The sequence below is a fragment of the Myiozetetes cayanensis genome, unplaced genomic scaffold, assembly GCF_022539395.1.
Source record: "Myiozetetes cayanensis isolate MyiCay16 unplaced genomic scaffold, myiCay2020 scf6-25, whole genome shotgun sequence".
NCBI classification, from domain to species: Eukaryota; Metazoa; Chordata; class Aves; order Passeriformes; family Tyrannidae; genus Myiozetetes; species Myiozetetes cayanensis.
In genome coordinates this window covers 61,807,337-61,822,843 of record NW_026087853.1, presented here as the reverse complement: position 1 = coordinate 61,822,843, position 15,507 = coordinate 61,807,337, and the positions used below count along the sequence as shown (strand labels likewise).

At 40.3% G+C, this 15,507-nt stretch overlaps 2 protein-coding genes across 2 annotated transcripts in view; both read right to left on the bottom strand.

Annotated features, from left to right (window-relative positions):
- SHANK2 (SH3 and multiple ankyrin repeat domains 2) overlaps positions 1 to 15,507 on the bottom strand; it is a 297,119-nt gene that overhangs the window by 23,527 nt on the left and 258,085 nt on the right. The window contains 1 exon segment of the mRNA XM_050334887.1: positions 12,850 to 12,870. Within this exon segment, the coding sequence (XP_050190844.1) occupies positions 12,850 to 12,870 (21 nt within the window).
- LOC126650307 (uncharacterized) lies at positions 614 to 9,794 on the bottom strand. Its single transcript, XM_050334888.1, has 4 exons — positions 8,388 to 9,794; positions 6,437 to 6,609; positions 5,959 to 6,345; positions 614 to 1,764 (listed from the first exon to the last, which is right to left on the bottom strand). The coding sequence occupies exons 3-4, from the start codon at positions 6,035 to 6,037 to the stop codon at positions 905 to 907; spliced, it is 939 nt and encodes a 312-aa protein (XP_050190845.1). The 5' UTR covers positions 6,038 to 6,345; positions 6,437 to 6,609; positions 8,388 to 9,794; the 3' UTR covers positions 614 to 904.

Genomic DNA, 15,507 nt, shown 5'->3' with positions numbered 1-15,507 from the left:
ACATTCTCAAGAGGTCTGGCTGCCAGGCAAGTTGCCTTTTTTTTTTTTTTTCTCTTTTTCTTAAATAATTAATATCTCTGATAATTACAGGGGACAGTCTCCTCCTAATAGATTTGTTGCAGGAGATGGCTCTTATCCCCATAGAACACATTGCTTAGTGACTCCTGTTTCAAATCCCCAGACTCTCTCAGAGGAAAAATTATAATGCTGCCCATCAAGCCACCAGATCCATCATGAAAGGAACTTTGAAAACGAGAGCCAGGTGCCTAGATAGATCTGGTGGCACATCACTATACAGCCCCCAAAGGAGAAATATGAGGTATGATCCTGGCAACATTACTTATTGTACGACATAGCCAAGACATGTGGATTAGCTCCACCGAGGGTCTTAGAAACTGAGCTGGTCAGACCCACAGAGGATAAGAATGATCATGATCTGGTACAGGCTGATCCCAACACCTCAGGCTGGCATGCCAGAAACACCAGGCAAAGACTGATCGAACACAGTTTTGGAGGCGAGTATTGCCAAGACCTCTATACTTACCACCAAGTCCCGAGTGCTTGCTCAGAGGGGATGGGATAATGGAGAAAGAAAACTCAAAAAACAGCTGCCTCAAGAAATGACTTGTATTTGTAAGAAAAGCAATGAATGCCTGGCACAGAGTAAAAAAATGCTTGTATGAAGTTAAAGTGAAAGAACAGAGGCAAATGTTCTTCAAATACCAGCAGCACACATAGTTAACAGTGCAAATATAAACTACAAAATGTTAGACTAATCTAGTCAGCCAGAATACAATGTTAGCCAATGTAGAAAATGGTTGAAACTCTGCCACCGATGGCCTTATGGCTAAGAATTAAAAGGACAGGCACATTAAAAAAAACCTCTAAAAACCCTATGAAGTGGTTATTTTTTCTTCCCTCCCCCTTTTGCCTGGCGTGGAGGCATGGGCAGCGAGGCCCTCTCGGTTATGGCTCTCTGCAGCCGGCCACTGCGACAAGGCAGGGTGGCCTGTGGTGGGTCTCGAGAGTCGCCTGTCCCCTCGGCCCCAGGTAAGCACACAGTGGAGGATGCCACTGCGTCCTCCCCAGTCCATGTCGAGGCACAGGTCAACTCGACATGGGGGGTGGCTCTTTGGGAGATGCGTGTTTCAAGGACCTGAGTCCTCGGCTGCTTGAGAAAAGCTAAAATCTCTGACAGGTAGTTATGGATGGCTCTTGTGGAGGTAGCCACAATGCCCAGCTGCAGCTCCATACGGCCCATGGACTGGGACATGAGGCCCATGGACTGTGCATGCTCCCTCTTGATATTTTCCAGCAGCTGCACAATCCTACTGTTGGTTTCCATCAACAGCTTCTCTCCCTCTGTTAGCTGGGGCTGCCCTCTCCAACCCCGATCCCTAGGGACAGGCTCAACACCGCAGCGCTCTTCATTCATTTCATCATTTCCCTCCTCCTCAGGAGAGTCACTTTCAAACTGAGGAGTCCTACTGAGTGACTGATCCCCGGGAGACTGTACGTCCATGGTACACTCCGGAGTCCGCGCTGGCGTTTGAAATCCCTCAAAATCCTCCCCAACGTTGCTGTGCGTTTCAGACGAGGACAGTGGCCACTGCCAGCTCTCTGTGGTCCTGGCTGGCGAGTCTTCGTCAGAGGCAGGCACCGAGGATTCCTGTTCTTCAGCCGGCGTGGACAGCGAGCTCCCTCGGTGATGACCGGCTTGCCCCGAGGATCCAGGAACCTCCCCATCTTGCTCCCCAGTGACATCTGGCAATCAAATAGAGGAGCAACAACCACTGTATCTGAGGCCAGGCAGATGGAGGTATCTACATGCATTGGACAACACATAGAAAGAAGCCAGTTGGGAAGCCAAGAGTGTATGTGTTTGGGCAAGCGGAAGGGTGGACTTAAGTTTAGTGACTGCACTGGGCATGTGGCAGTTGAAGTTATTTACCACTTTCGGTACCAATGCACACTGTCCTGTACCCAGAACACACACAGCCGTGCTGCATCCCAAGGCAGGAGCTACCAATTCCCCTCAGCGTGACTGTGACAGGAAATGTCAGTGAACCTAGCGAAAAGCTCACCTATGCACTGCAGTGGTGTCAGTCAGAAATCCCTGGGACGAGCTCAGGGCCAGGGGTCCAATTGAGCTTCCTGGGGCGCCAGATGTGCTCCACCACTGGCTGAGGGCAGCCCTTTGTTGCTCTGAGGCACTGCTGGCTATCTTCACTTTTGTCCGCCGTCTCACATCACCCCCACCCCCAGTGGGCTCTCTCCCAAGTCACTGCTGCAGCGCGACGGTGTCCGGCCACGGGGTTTATCCCGCGAGCAATGCCCTCCCCAACATTCGCTGGATTCTCCTCGCTCTTTTCCTCCAAACAGTCGGAAACACCATTTGAGGGCATTGCTCACCGGGATCTCATCATCTCCTGGAAATGAACTGAGTTTTGCCCTCCCCTGGCTACCTCTTCCCTTGCCTGAGGGCACGTGGTGGAAACCCAGGTACAAGTACTTCCTTGTGGTAGCTCAGTGTGCAAAGAGCCATCACTACAGATGTTAAGGTGGAGGATGTTATCTATGTTCTTACTCTAAATCCTCCCCTGTATAAAATTACCTCCTGGCCAAAGGTGAGGAATGGCTCAGCTGTTTACTTCTGCATTCCTAAGGCTCAGGCAAGGGATGGGTGAGAGAAGTGCTGTTGTCAGTAGGATTGTGTCCTGAGCAGCAGTGGCTCACTGTTGCTGGCTGTGCTGCTTACACTACAGTGGTCTGGATGCCAGGTCAGTGTCATGCCTACTCTCTGGCATCCCAGTCTCAAAAAAAGTTATTTTTCAAGGATTAATTTCTGCTTTTTTAAATACTCTGCATGCTGCTCTTCAGACCTCGACAGAAGCTGTAAGCTTACATCTGCAAGGTGTTGCTGAGGTCATGTTAAATGATAATTTTGGTTCTGTTTATGGGGGGGGGGGGGGTTGATTGATTTTTTAAGAAATTATTTTATATAGTTTAAAATGAAAGCTCCTTCTGACAGACCCAAGGATCCCTCCTCCTGTATTACCAATCCCTGTCTACTGTAATGTGGCACTCATTATTTCTGCACCCAAGTGCCTCCAGTATTATTGTTCTAATTATTATACTGTTCTAAAAGGGATTCTGTGTGACTTAATAGAAAGATAAGTTTTAAGTGCTAAAATAATGGATATTATTCGTGCATTTAGCATATTCACTACTTCAAAGTATTCACATTCAAAGTATTCATATTCCCTCTGGCTGGACTGTCCAGTTGCATGTTTTATGGAAAGTGAGGATGAGATTGTATTTGTAAAAAGGCATGAGCTCTTCATGAAAATGAATTTTAGGGACAAACTGTCATGCAATCATTGGCTCTTCCTTTCCATGGAGATTTGAAAGGGACTATATATCAACCTGACTAATAACTGCCTCTTCCTTTGCAATTCTTCTCCCACTTTGTCTAATACAGCCATAGGCATTCCTTCATTAACAAATGTCTCCTTGCAACTATAGTGTAGGACCATGAAATTACTTCTCTGCATTTTCCTATTGGACTACACATGAAAAAAAGCACAAAAAAACCAGGGGACCTATTTTTACCACACATAGCAAACACACACTTCAGTTAAAGTCTATGGAATCAGTGTGAGATAAGGGATCATATATACTCATTCTGGTAGAGCCACCACTGGTCATACAAAATGTCTTGGTATTCATTTTGACATGTCATCAGAAAATTCCCCATGTTTGAAAACTCCATTTACCTGACAAGTGTTCTAAGCAGAGCCCACCTAACAACTGGCAAGCAACAGAACCAAACTAAACTAAAAGTCAAAAACTGAAGCAAAGCAAAATCAAAAAACTCCAAAGCCCACACTGACTTACGAATATTTCTGTAAATGGTATCACTGATTTTAGTTTGTTCAGATTCAGGGGGATCACAAAACTTTTGTTTTTGTGCATGTTCACACACTTGCCAGAGGCTTGTGAAGAAAAAATTCCATGAAAAAGCACACTAAAGTAAATTTTTGCAAAATTCTGTATTCCGTATGAAAATTTACCAGTTGCTACCCTCCTATTCAGCATTTTCAGCCTTTCAGACCTGAAAGAACAGCAACTGGCACCGGTGACCAATAACACAAATGACAAAGGGCACAAGCAAACAGTCTGTGAAAACCCCTGGGCAGAGAGTTAATTGTGGAAACTCTTGGCGAATACTTCTGAATAATGAATACATTCACAGGTTTTAGGTTAGGTTGGTAAACTTGGCTAGCAATGAAAAGGAGGAATAATCATAACTGTTATTGCTTGTAACAAAGTGCTCAACATCTCTTAGTAACTGGGTTCTGGAAGCCTTGTGAAGCATTGACATGGGGCATGAGGAACCGAGGGTGCACTACACGTATAGCCTGTAGTTAAACTTGGGGAAACTGCCTGAAGGTCAATGGCTGACACCACTTTGATGAATGTGCCTGTCTCTGCCCAAGAAATCCATTCCTTGATGACCAAAAATCGCCTGAAATTCAGGGTGCATCTTGGTCAGATGGTCGCACCAGTGCTTAGGCTGGTGCTGTGGAAAAGGTGTGCCAGGGCCATTGGAAAACTTGGTTCAGCTGGAAACTGTCCTTATGTTTGAACAGCTGCTGACAGAAGGATTGACGCTGATTGATAAAGTGACCTCAACTAACTGCCTTTACCTCCTTTCCTTGGAAAAGGGATGACTTCCAAAAAAAAAGAGAGAGGGCACTATGATTGTCAAGTCAAAATTGTCCATGAGAACATGGATCAAACTGTATACCAACACTGTTGATCTTACTTGCTTGTTAATTTGCTTTAAAAAAATATTTCTTTTTTCAAAGCTTAAAACAGAGTTGGTACAAAAAAGTTCAGCTTCCTTGGGTGCGAAGCAAGGGAAGAGATCAGATTCTGTGATCTCTCTAGTCATTTCCACCTTCCACACCATTCCTACGTGCAGCATTTTGCTCACAGGGATATATCCAGGTAAAACAGGTCCCTTATGTTTATATCTAGTGATAGCAGCCACCAAACTGGTAGTCTCCAAGGTTCATGCTCCTAACCTTACATCCCTTGCTCTGCCAGGGCATGACTCCCATTTCGATCCTTAAATGACCAAGTAATGGACTCAGAAAGGGTCATGCATATGGGCTACGGGGAACGGAAACTTCTGGAAGTCAGTGACTCACTGAACTTTAACGTCAGTGTTGATCACTCTGAGTACTATGCAGCTATTTCCTAAAGTCCCATGGGACTCGCAGGTTTCTGAAGACTTTTTTGTTTTGTTTTGTTTTACCTCACTGATTCTGTTGTGTTTAAAGAAAAAATGAGATCTGGTATTAAAGTGGTCCATGTAATAGCAACTAGAGAACCTCCATCACAGTCCTGGCTATCTTCCCTTCTGCCCTGGCAGACAGGTTCTCTGTTTCTGCAGCAGAACTTGTAGCTGCTGCCTGTCCAGGTGTTTGCCCTGGGCTGATACATGGTTTGGTCTGATGTAGTGGATCAGCAACTGCTCCTGGAGGCCACAGGAGGAGCTCCATGTGTGTCTGCAGGGGTGAGCTGTGTCTGACCGGTCCTGCCCTGAACATGGTGACCAGAAGCCAAGTTTATTCCAGCCTTTAGGTTCATGAATATGTCCATTATTTTGGAGCACTGCTATACCATGCTGTCTCCTTTGCACCACAACATTCACTACCCACGAGAGTCCTTTATGTTGGTTATTAGATACATTTGGAATTGCAGCAATTGTTGGGTAGAGGTACACAGAGAACTGAACACTTGATTCATCTGCAGGGGTAGAGGACTGAGACAGAGGCCAAGAACAGAGCAGGGCTTTGGATGTACACAAACTTTAGAGACATCAGAAGAATGTCTTTAACTTTTGTTTACTGAAGAACATTTGAGATTTATGCCTGTGTTGTGCCTTACCTGCCATTTGGACTGGCAGCTGATCCCTCCCCTGAGATGTGCTGCTCTTTAAGAAGCCCTCCTTTTGAAATCCCACCATTCCTGTTTCACCTCTGCTACTGGATCGTTGCCTTTTCCATTATCTCTCCTTTCCAGATTGCCCACCAGCGGAGCTGCACGTGAGGGGTGGGGCACCGTCTTCCTGCTGACAGGTGGGTGGAGATGTGCCTTGGCCACACCAAGTGGGCCAGGAGCTCAACAACAGCAGGAACATAGTTGGGGAGCTTCCTGGGACCTGCCTCTGCTGCTCTGGACCTGGGCCTCTGTCTGTATTTGCATCATGCCTCCTGGGGTGGGTGCATTTTTCAAAGTGCTTAGGTACCAAGGTGATAGGTGCCTTGTAAATACCTAAGATAGATACAGACAGAAACTGTACCAGGTGCTTTATGCAAAACTTCATACAATGCCAATTGCACCTCTGTGCTGTAGTATCACCCACCTGGTCTAGCAACTGCAGTCAATCACAGGAAAATATTTGGCACATGCATTTTTTTCCTTTTGAAAAGTGATGGGAACACAGGACATTCATTCTTCCTTGATGTCAACAGCTTTGGGCACATGGCCCTTAATGTCAGGTACTGCACATGCACGTGTTTTGTTCCATCGCCTTCCCTAAATACGAGTTTGCAGGTTTAGTTTAATATCTTTCATCATCTGATAAAATTTGGCAATAATCTGCAAAAATGGGTTACATAGACAGAACTAAAACTAAAAGGGTAGTCTTCACATGTGCCTATTAAAAATGGATAGAGATTCATCTAAACTGCATAAAAATATGGCTGTGGTATTGCTTTTATCTTATGGATTAAATTTTTTTTCTAATTTCTTCTATTTTTAACTACAATCAGCTTGATTTTGGCATGAAGACCAGGAGTGATTATGCATATAATTAAGTTTCCAAGTCTGGGGGAAAAAAAAAAAAAGCAGCATCTAGAACAAGCAGGTGCAATTATTTACACTGCATTCCTTTTAGGGTTTTGTCACTTCCCATATATATGCAAAAGAGCTTGCCTTGCTTAGTTTGTAAAAGAATATCTGGGAAATAACTTTCTAAATACTTGGGGGTGAATGTCTGTGGGTGGGAAAACTACGTAAAGGACAATTTGGGCAAAAACTCTGGGAATGTGGACAAGGCTTTCCCAGAAGCAGATGGACCAGCTTTCCAATACTACTGTCATGGCAGCAGAAAGATGAGAACCTACTGATTTCAAAAGAAAGCTTGGTCAGACTATAGAAGTTCTTTTGATAATGTTGCTTGTCATAGAAGCAACTGCATCTGATGAGTAAAACTCCAATGTCCCTAAGGAAAAACAGGTGACTCCTATTTGGAGAGGGTTAAAAATGGATCTCTGATACATCAACTGTGCCCACTGAAAACAAATGGCTTTCTTTGAGCTATTAAAATAGGATTACATATATAAAAATTCATCAAAGATCAGAAGTAGATTAAGTATAATGAGTCCTTCAACACATCACTAAGCATTTAAAGACTAACCTTAGCTAAAGCAGTGATTCAGAGAAAGAATATTAAAGGTTAAAGTTGAAATCCAAACTTGTTGTTTATGATCGTATTTAGAGGAAAGAAACAACAAGTTCAGCCTACAGTTATGTCATATAAATGTATAGTTAAAAGTACACAGAAATGGAATGGTCTGAATTTTCATGTAGACAATTAGTCTACTCCTCATAAATCTGCCATCACATTTTAACCTGGAATTAACTTCTTCCAGCCCCACCCCAGATGAAAAATTTGCAGGACTGTGCTTAAGTCACAATGCCAAAAATCTCACGTTTACCACACTGTGAACAACAGGCAGAGAATATTACTTTAGCAGTCAGCATGATGAGGAAATAACAGAAGTGCTTTGCAATACAGTCAAACACATAAGGCACTTAAAACTCTTTCCTTCTATGAAAGTTAAGTAAAAATACTTTTCTGTTCTCTGGGATACTGTAAGCTCTACAAAGTATGCTAAAATAAAATAAAATAAAAAAAAAGAAAAATATAGAAAATAAATCAGTAAAACATAAAAATTGTTTAGTAACTAAAATTAATCATTTAACATTATCTATAAATACCATTACATGATTTATGGAAATGATTTGTATGTATTCAAAGTAAAGAACTTTAAAACTTTCTTGAAAGAAAGTCTTATTTGTGTTTCTATGGCTGAAAATTGCTTCACATTAGTACACACAAGTCACATTTACTCATTATAATCACACCATCAAAAGTAATTTTAAGGAAGGCAGAAAACTGATATTTTCAAATTCTTTCCAGAGATACAATTTTCAAGCACCAGCTCTTTAACAGTATAATCAATTAATGAAATAATTATACAGGCATTTAAAATACACCTGCAATCCTGAAGCCTTACAATTCAGCCTACCTTGAAAGAGGAATGGTCATTGTCTAACAGTGGTTTCTGTTCAAGAACAAAAACAAAGCAGAGAATATAGTCAATACCCACTCCTATCCTGCAAGCCAGGTGGAATTTAAGTGGCAATTTGGTGTTCTGTTTAAGAGACAGCATTTGAAAATTTGGCCTAGTCACAAAAGAAAGACAATCAACTGAAAGAAACCAAAAAGAAAGTGGAGGACTTAAGACACTTGCAGCCTTCTCTGGTCTTAACACTTACTCTCACACTTCCACACCGAGGGGAAAAACCAAACAAACTATGAGGAATTATCTAAAACCATTTATTTTTAATTATATTAGAAATTAATTAACATGGGTATATGAACATTTGAAGGCAAAAAAATAAAAAAAAGTAATAGCAGCAAAGGGATTTTTGAGATGAGGGAGATAAGTCCTTCATCTCCCTGGCTCCTGAAAAAAAGAGAGAACACATTAAAAGCGCTGACGGAGTTTTCCACTGCCCTAACTGTGCAATGTTGGGAAACACATGCAATTTTAACTGCTCCTCGAGCCCTCATGATTTTGAATACGTGCTTAGATATTAAAATGATAATATCTGAGCACAGCAACACTCACGTAAGTCAACAGATTTAATTTGTCTCTTTCCAAATGCTAGAAACCCCACATTTTCTATAACACTTACAATTCCTTTTCCAACTTCTTTTATACCATTGTCTTGTTTGGCTGATGCAGAAAGGTTTTGAAAACCTTTTCAATTACTGTCCTGTAGTAAAGAAAAACAAGTATCATGAAAGGGCACTACACACTCTAACTAAGCTGATAAATTCAAAATAATACTAGTGTACATGAGAACACCCACACAGAGATTCAACCAACCCTCTCAGGATTCCCAGAGCTTCAAAAATGTTGGTTAAAGCTGCCCACCTCATGCAACATAACCCTGGTTTGAAGAAGTTTTTAGTTCCAAGAGTTCCCTGTTAATTTTAGATTCTGTGGCACAAGTTGCTAATCAGCACATTGCCAGCCAAGTGCCAAACTTTTTTTGGTTGAAAACACAGAGTTAGCACTGTTCCCTTTTTGAAACATGCCAATTTTCAATATTTTTCTCTTGCAAAGGGTTTTACAAGTACTCATGTCGTAGCCACAGTCATAATCCTACATCTCCTTGCTGTGGACTCCCCACAAGTTTCACTCCAAGTTGTAAAATCTCTCTATATCAGCAAAAAATAGGGCTGGTATACATGTACTTCACAAATTCCACCCAGAGTCACTGCTTTCTACTTGTGATAAATGACAACCCAATGACAACCTTTTCACTCCATCGCTGTCTCATTACAATTTCAAATACGTAATGCAAATCAATTACTTACACGGGCAACCTTCAAGAATTCTTCATTAAGCCTGATGCCTTTTGCTCTCATCTTCTAAAACACAGTGTCTGGTGGAGGTCAGAAAACCTTCTTCCTACAGAGAAGCACTGCAGATGCTGGAAACTACTGCAGTAGTTGAGGCTGTGAGTGCTGTAAAAATTCCTTTGGTGGTGTTCCCATTGTTTTCCTGCAGACAAATCTCCATCATCAACTCCACCACAGTGAAATAAAGAAATGATTTTTGAACCCAGACGACTCTGGGAGTGGTTTCTTCAAACATAACAGAACACTGTAAGTTAATCCACTGTTTGGCATTCATTTATATATATTTGCTCTGCAATTTCATTGTTTCAGATGCCATTGGAACGAGCCACCTTTGAAACAATGGACAATAGGAATGGGATGAAGTGTGGATGCTTATTGCAGACAGAGCTAATAATATTTCTTTTGAATGCCATCAACTGATATTTTTCTATTCAAACACCAGTAAAGACTTGATGCCAGCTAAAAATATTTTGTGTTGATGATATCAGTTATTCTGTATCTGTGAGGTGGTGATATAGATTCTAAACTCTTCCAAGGAAGAAAATCCTATATTTATATTTGATACTGTAGCCCACATCAAACCCCAAAGACACATACTTTATCAGTGTATGGTATATATCAAAATTTGATATTAATTACCATATCAAATCTAAGAACAAAAAACCCAACACCCCTAGCCACAACTGAGACTCATGTGACTGCCAATGGAATATCCCTTAATGGAGAAGAATTATTTATCCTGTCATTCCGATTTTGCTCCAAAAATTTAGCCTGCTCTAGTCTTAATTTTATATTTTTTCTCAGAGAATTTTTATATTAGGCATTTTAAAATTAAACACTTCAGCTTTCACTGAAAATCCCAGATTACTCACTAAATCAAGCCCACTTCCTGGCAGGGGAAAAAAAAAAAAAAGCTTAGGAGCAGGAAACATTTAAATAATGTATCTAGACATTTGTAGATCTTAGTTTATGGATGTGTTCCTTAAGGATCATATAATTTTAAAATTCTCCATCCAAAAGAAGTTATTGATTAAACAAGTCAAAGCAAGAACTGAAGAAAAAAGCCCTTTAAAAGCAAGCTTTTCACCAGCTGCATAAACTTTTTATGAGCAGTTAAATTTATTATTTTAAAACATTAATTTTGAAACTCTAATGATACTGATTTTGAAACTACAATGACACCTATTTTCTCCAGTGATGACGAAAATTATGACCCCAAATTTTCCTTTTAATGTTTCATTTTTAGAGTATTTTCAAACCTTCATTTAAATTTGCTGCATGAATATTCTGGTTATTCTTAGTATTAATGGAATTATAAGTGCTGCCTCCAACAAATTGCCGCTACAATTCTTAATTTATATGTTGCCACAACTTACTCATTCTTGGAATTTACAATCTCTAGAATTCTTGGAAATCTACAAGTCACAAAAGAAAGAAGAATGCCCTCTCCCCATCCCAGATATCCCACAAAATCCAGAAGGTAGTTTGACTATTGAGAACAAGTCCCCTCCACACACACACGTCAAAGTTGGAAGCTATCCCTGAGTCAGGCAACTACTACAAGCAGAAAGTCAGTGGCACAGACGAAGCACATCTAAATTTTAGTAATCCGTACTATGTAACTGCAGTAAAATGACAGTACTGCCCATGTCACGCTGCTCCAAGCCTAAAGATTCTATTACCTATCTCTTTAGACACAACTATCATATCCTGAATATAAAAAGTACAGCCTATGTCCTTCCCCTCTCCTGTCCTCCCAACGAACCAGAACCCATCTCCAGAGACAACCAACAAAACCAGTCAAACAGAACCACAGAAGCCATTATTTTTATCTTAATGCCTCCCTTGCCTCTGACCCAGAAAACTGAATTTTGGGTTGACGGAAGACTCTACAATAACAATGCAAAGGGGCTTTTATATGCTGCCAAAATGTATTTTTCAGTATGGTTTATTCTCTGAATGGAGAATGGCAAATATCACTAGCTGGAATCTCTGTTAATGACCTGAAAGGAGGTCAGAAAAGAGCAGAAAAATACAGAGTGGAAAATAACCCCATTTTGTCCTATTTAATGTTAAAAAGGAAAAGCTTCCCTGTTGAGAAAAGACACTGCCTACAGACTAAATTTCCTTTCCATGACACTGAGCTTTGTCCAAGAGCAGGACACAGCCTGTTTTTCCAGCTACCACCCAGGGGCTCACACAGGTTTGAGGCTCTTCCTCAGGCCAGACTCCATGAGCAGGTGGAGATGACATGGTCCCTGCTCAGGAGAGCTCACAATCTAGGAAAGGAAAATGACGTACAGGAGCATGGAAAAATAGAGCTCAACACAAACAAACTCTGCATACATGTATGTACATTGATAAAAGCTCTTCAAACAGCACCACTACTTTCACCTGCCCCTCTGCCATCAGTGCTTGGATGGTTGCTTAACAGGGATCTAGGGAAAATGGGTCTTTAGGAGAGATTTCAAGGAGAAGATTTTATGGATCAGTCCAGGGAGGGCACTCCATGCGTACAGGACAGCATGGGAGATGTTATGTTGGGAATTAAAAATTGTGCAGAGCAGCATTTTCTCCAGGTCAAAAGCTCAGGTGTTATGTGCAAGATCCCTATTTCCTGAGACAGACAGTGTGGTTTTACGGGAGTAACGTGTGGTCACTAAAAAAGACAAGCAGAACCACTAATGTAGGACTACACTGGGGATGTTACTGGCCACTACTTCTCTGTGGCTGCCAGTGAGCAACGTAAGTGTGAGGAGATGAGATGGAAGGGTTTGGAAAAGAGTTGGATACAGAGAAGGAAAAAAAGGCAAGATGAAGGAAAGGAGACAAAAGGAAGAAATGTGGGGAGTATTTTCAAATGTGGTCTTCTGTTTGAGTTCTTAGTGTGTTTGCAATTTATTAACTAAATAACTAAAAAACATATATAATAATTAATGTACATTTGACACCATAAAATAAACTGGACCATATGCCAACATTTACATTATGTTATTATCCTTCACTATGGAAAGGTGAGAAACAGGTTAAACAAGAGACAAAATGCTTCCCCTTACCCTTCTTCTTCCGTACTGAAGCTTGGAAATAGAAAGGGAATGAACTGTGAATCAATTCTGACGGTAATTTTTTATATGCTAAATCCTTGTCTGTCATTTTGAGCATAAACATTATTATTCTTCCATCTAAGATGTCAGTCTCTCCCTGCTCCCCTCCACTAAACATGTATCTATCAAACCACAGTAGATAAAATCTGCTTTTGCCAAGATGTTTATCAGGGTTTGTATTAATAATAAGAAATTTCTCTGCAGATATTAGGGATACATGTACAATTCAATTTTTTTTCTAAATTCTTTTTAAAAAACAGTAATTGGGGCAACTTATTGTCACCAGGACTTTTAGACTATGACAATTGGGCATTTTCAAATCTTTGCAGGTTGAAGTGGAATGGAATCATTAGCACAAGTTATCTGCCATCCTTGGGATTAATTAGTTTGAAAGAGAACAACTGAGATGATCTGCTCAGTGTTATGAAGAACAGAATAGTTAAAAACATGTCAATAAAACTGTAAGTGGAGTTCAGAGCCAGGCAAAGGAAGTAACTGTAATGACTGCAAGATGTATAATTAAAAAAAAAAAAAAGAAAATATGTTGTTTAGCTCAGCTGGAGACATTACAAAACTATGTACTCTAAGGGAAAACAAGTGGGGAATTTCTATTTATCTTTTCTTTCTATTACATAACAAGGGACATTCAATAAAATTAAAGGCATCACATTTAAAACCAATAAAAAGGAAATACATTTGTACACAGCACATAAGTAGCCCGTGGGATTCTTTGTCACGAGACGTTATTGAGACCATGAGCTTCTCCAAGTCAGAAAAAGGGATTACACATATATATTGATGAGAACATCCACAGAGTTAATTTATAGAGCTTTCCTGTTTAATTTGCATATAAAAGTTATGAAATAAATGCGTATTCCTTAGTTTAATGGATATAAAAATATGGGTGTTCTCACAGTTCTCACAGATGACCAGTATATACACATATACATATAGAGATATATAAATTAGAGATAAATACACACATATAATCTGTGGTTCATGTCAGAAGACAACTTTTAACTGATGACAGGGAGAACATTTTCACTTGGGAAGCTTGTTCAGTTGTGCAATTTAAGAATTCTTGTTTCTTCTGATAAGAGCCCTTTTACAGGGCACATATGAAAACAGGTAGACCACAGGTGTTTTTATAACAGCAGTCATATTGTTTGCTATGTTGGCAGGTGTTCAGAGTGGCATTTACAGCATTCTTAAGGAAGAAAACAAATTTCTGCCATTCCTACAGCTTTACTAGGGGCCATAAACTCCTGGAACACGGTGCAGGCTTATTCTTCAGAACAGCAAACTCTTGCTACTGTAATATTTGCCCTGTCTGGATAAAGACATGAATGGGAAATGTGCTTAAATATTGAAGTGTGTTCCATGGCTGCTTGTTAAATGAGTCGTGATGTTTTCTGCCAGCTGGGGAGAACAAGCAGCAGATCAAGTGCTACAATATGTTCAGGGGGTGAGGAAGCTAAATTATGATGGTCCTCACTGCAGAGGGGATGTTACTATTAACAGGCTGTTCTCCCCCAGGAAAGAGTGCTGCCTCTCTCTGCTTTGAGAACAGTATCCCCTATGGAAGACTGAAAAGAGAAATAGAAGAGTATCCTCAGTTTGAAAGCAATTTGCAGAAGAGGATAATGAAGGGGCAAAAAAGCAAAGTTTTACAACCTCTTAGCACACAAAAGCACCCAGACCCAAAAGGTGGCTCCAGAAAGAATATTTTACATTTTAAACATGGAAGAAAAATGACAGAGCATTCACAAAGTGTTGATATACTTAGCTAATCTCCTAAACTTCCTGGCCCAGAAAAATCAAATTTTCTGAGATCTGTTAGAACTAAATAATCAGACTGTTCAGTTTTGGTCTTCACCTGGTTGTTATACCATAGAGAAGACAGGGCCCACTTCAGCCTCCCTCTGTTGGCAAGACGTCCCACTGGACCAGTGTGACCTGACTGCCTAAAGGATGGATGGGGTCCATCTGCCCCAGAAAACACTGACTTTCAGGGGAAAAAAAGTGGCCACAAGGCTTTGATTCCTTCCAATTTGCCTTCATATGAGTCCATGCCATAAAAAAAGCTATATTGTAAAATGTAAATATTTAAATCAATACAGAATTACATGGGAAAATGGTTTTATTGTTTGATTTATTATCATCTATTACTCTGCAATGAGGGATGTGGTTTGATTTTATACCCAATTATCACTTGCTAAACACACTGTTTTACAGTAATAGCCATATAGAAATATGCACTGGGTTTTTTTCTGTGCATATATGATTTATTCATAACATATTTCTTAACCTAGCTGCAGAAATTCTAGTTTTTTAATGATCTAACAGGTTAAAACTAGGAAGAAAAGACCTATTACCTTCCTCGTTTCTAGAAAATTAATAAAAATTCCCAAAGAATTATGCATATCTAGGATGTGGATGACCAAGCAAAAGAATCTACAGTCACATTTCTTAAAATCAGCAAATGAAAGACTGAATGGTCAATATTTTTTATTACCAATAGAGAGGAATTAAGTTTATATCATGCACAGAAGTCAAAGTGATATTGTAATATTCACTTCTTTCAGATCAGATTAATTAAAACAAGTTGAA

Bases quoted from the DNA above. Each gene is read 5' to 3' on its own strand.
- LOC126650307 (XM_050334888.1), bottom strand. From the start codon at position 6,037: ATGGTGGGATTTCAAAAGGAGGGCTTCTTAAAGAGCAGCACATCTCAG. The intron at 1,765-5,958 runs GTAAGGCACAAC...TTTGATTGCCAG, and splicing joins GCTGCCAGTCCAAATGGCAG to ATGTCACTGGGGAGCAAGAT.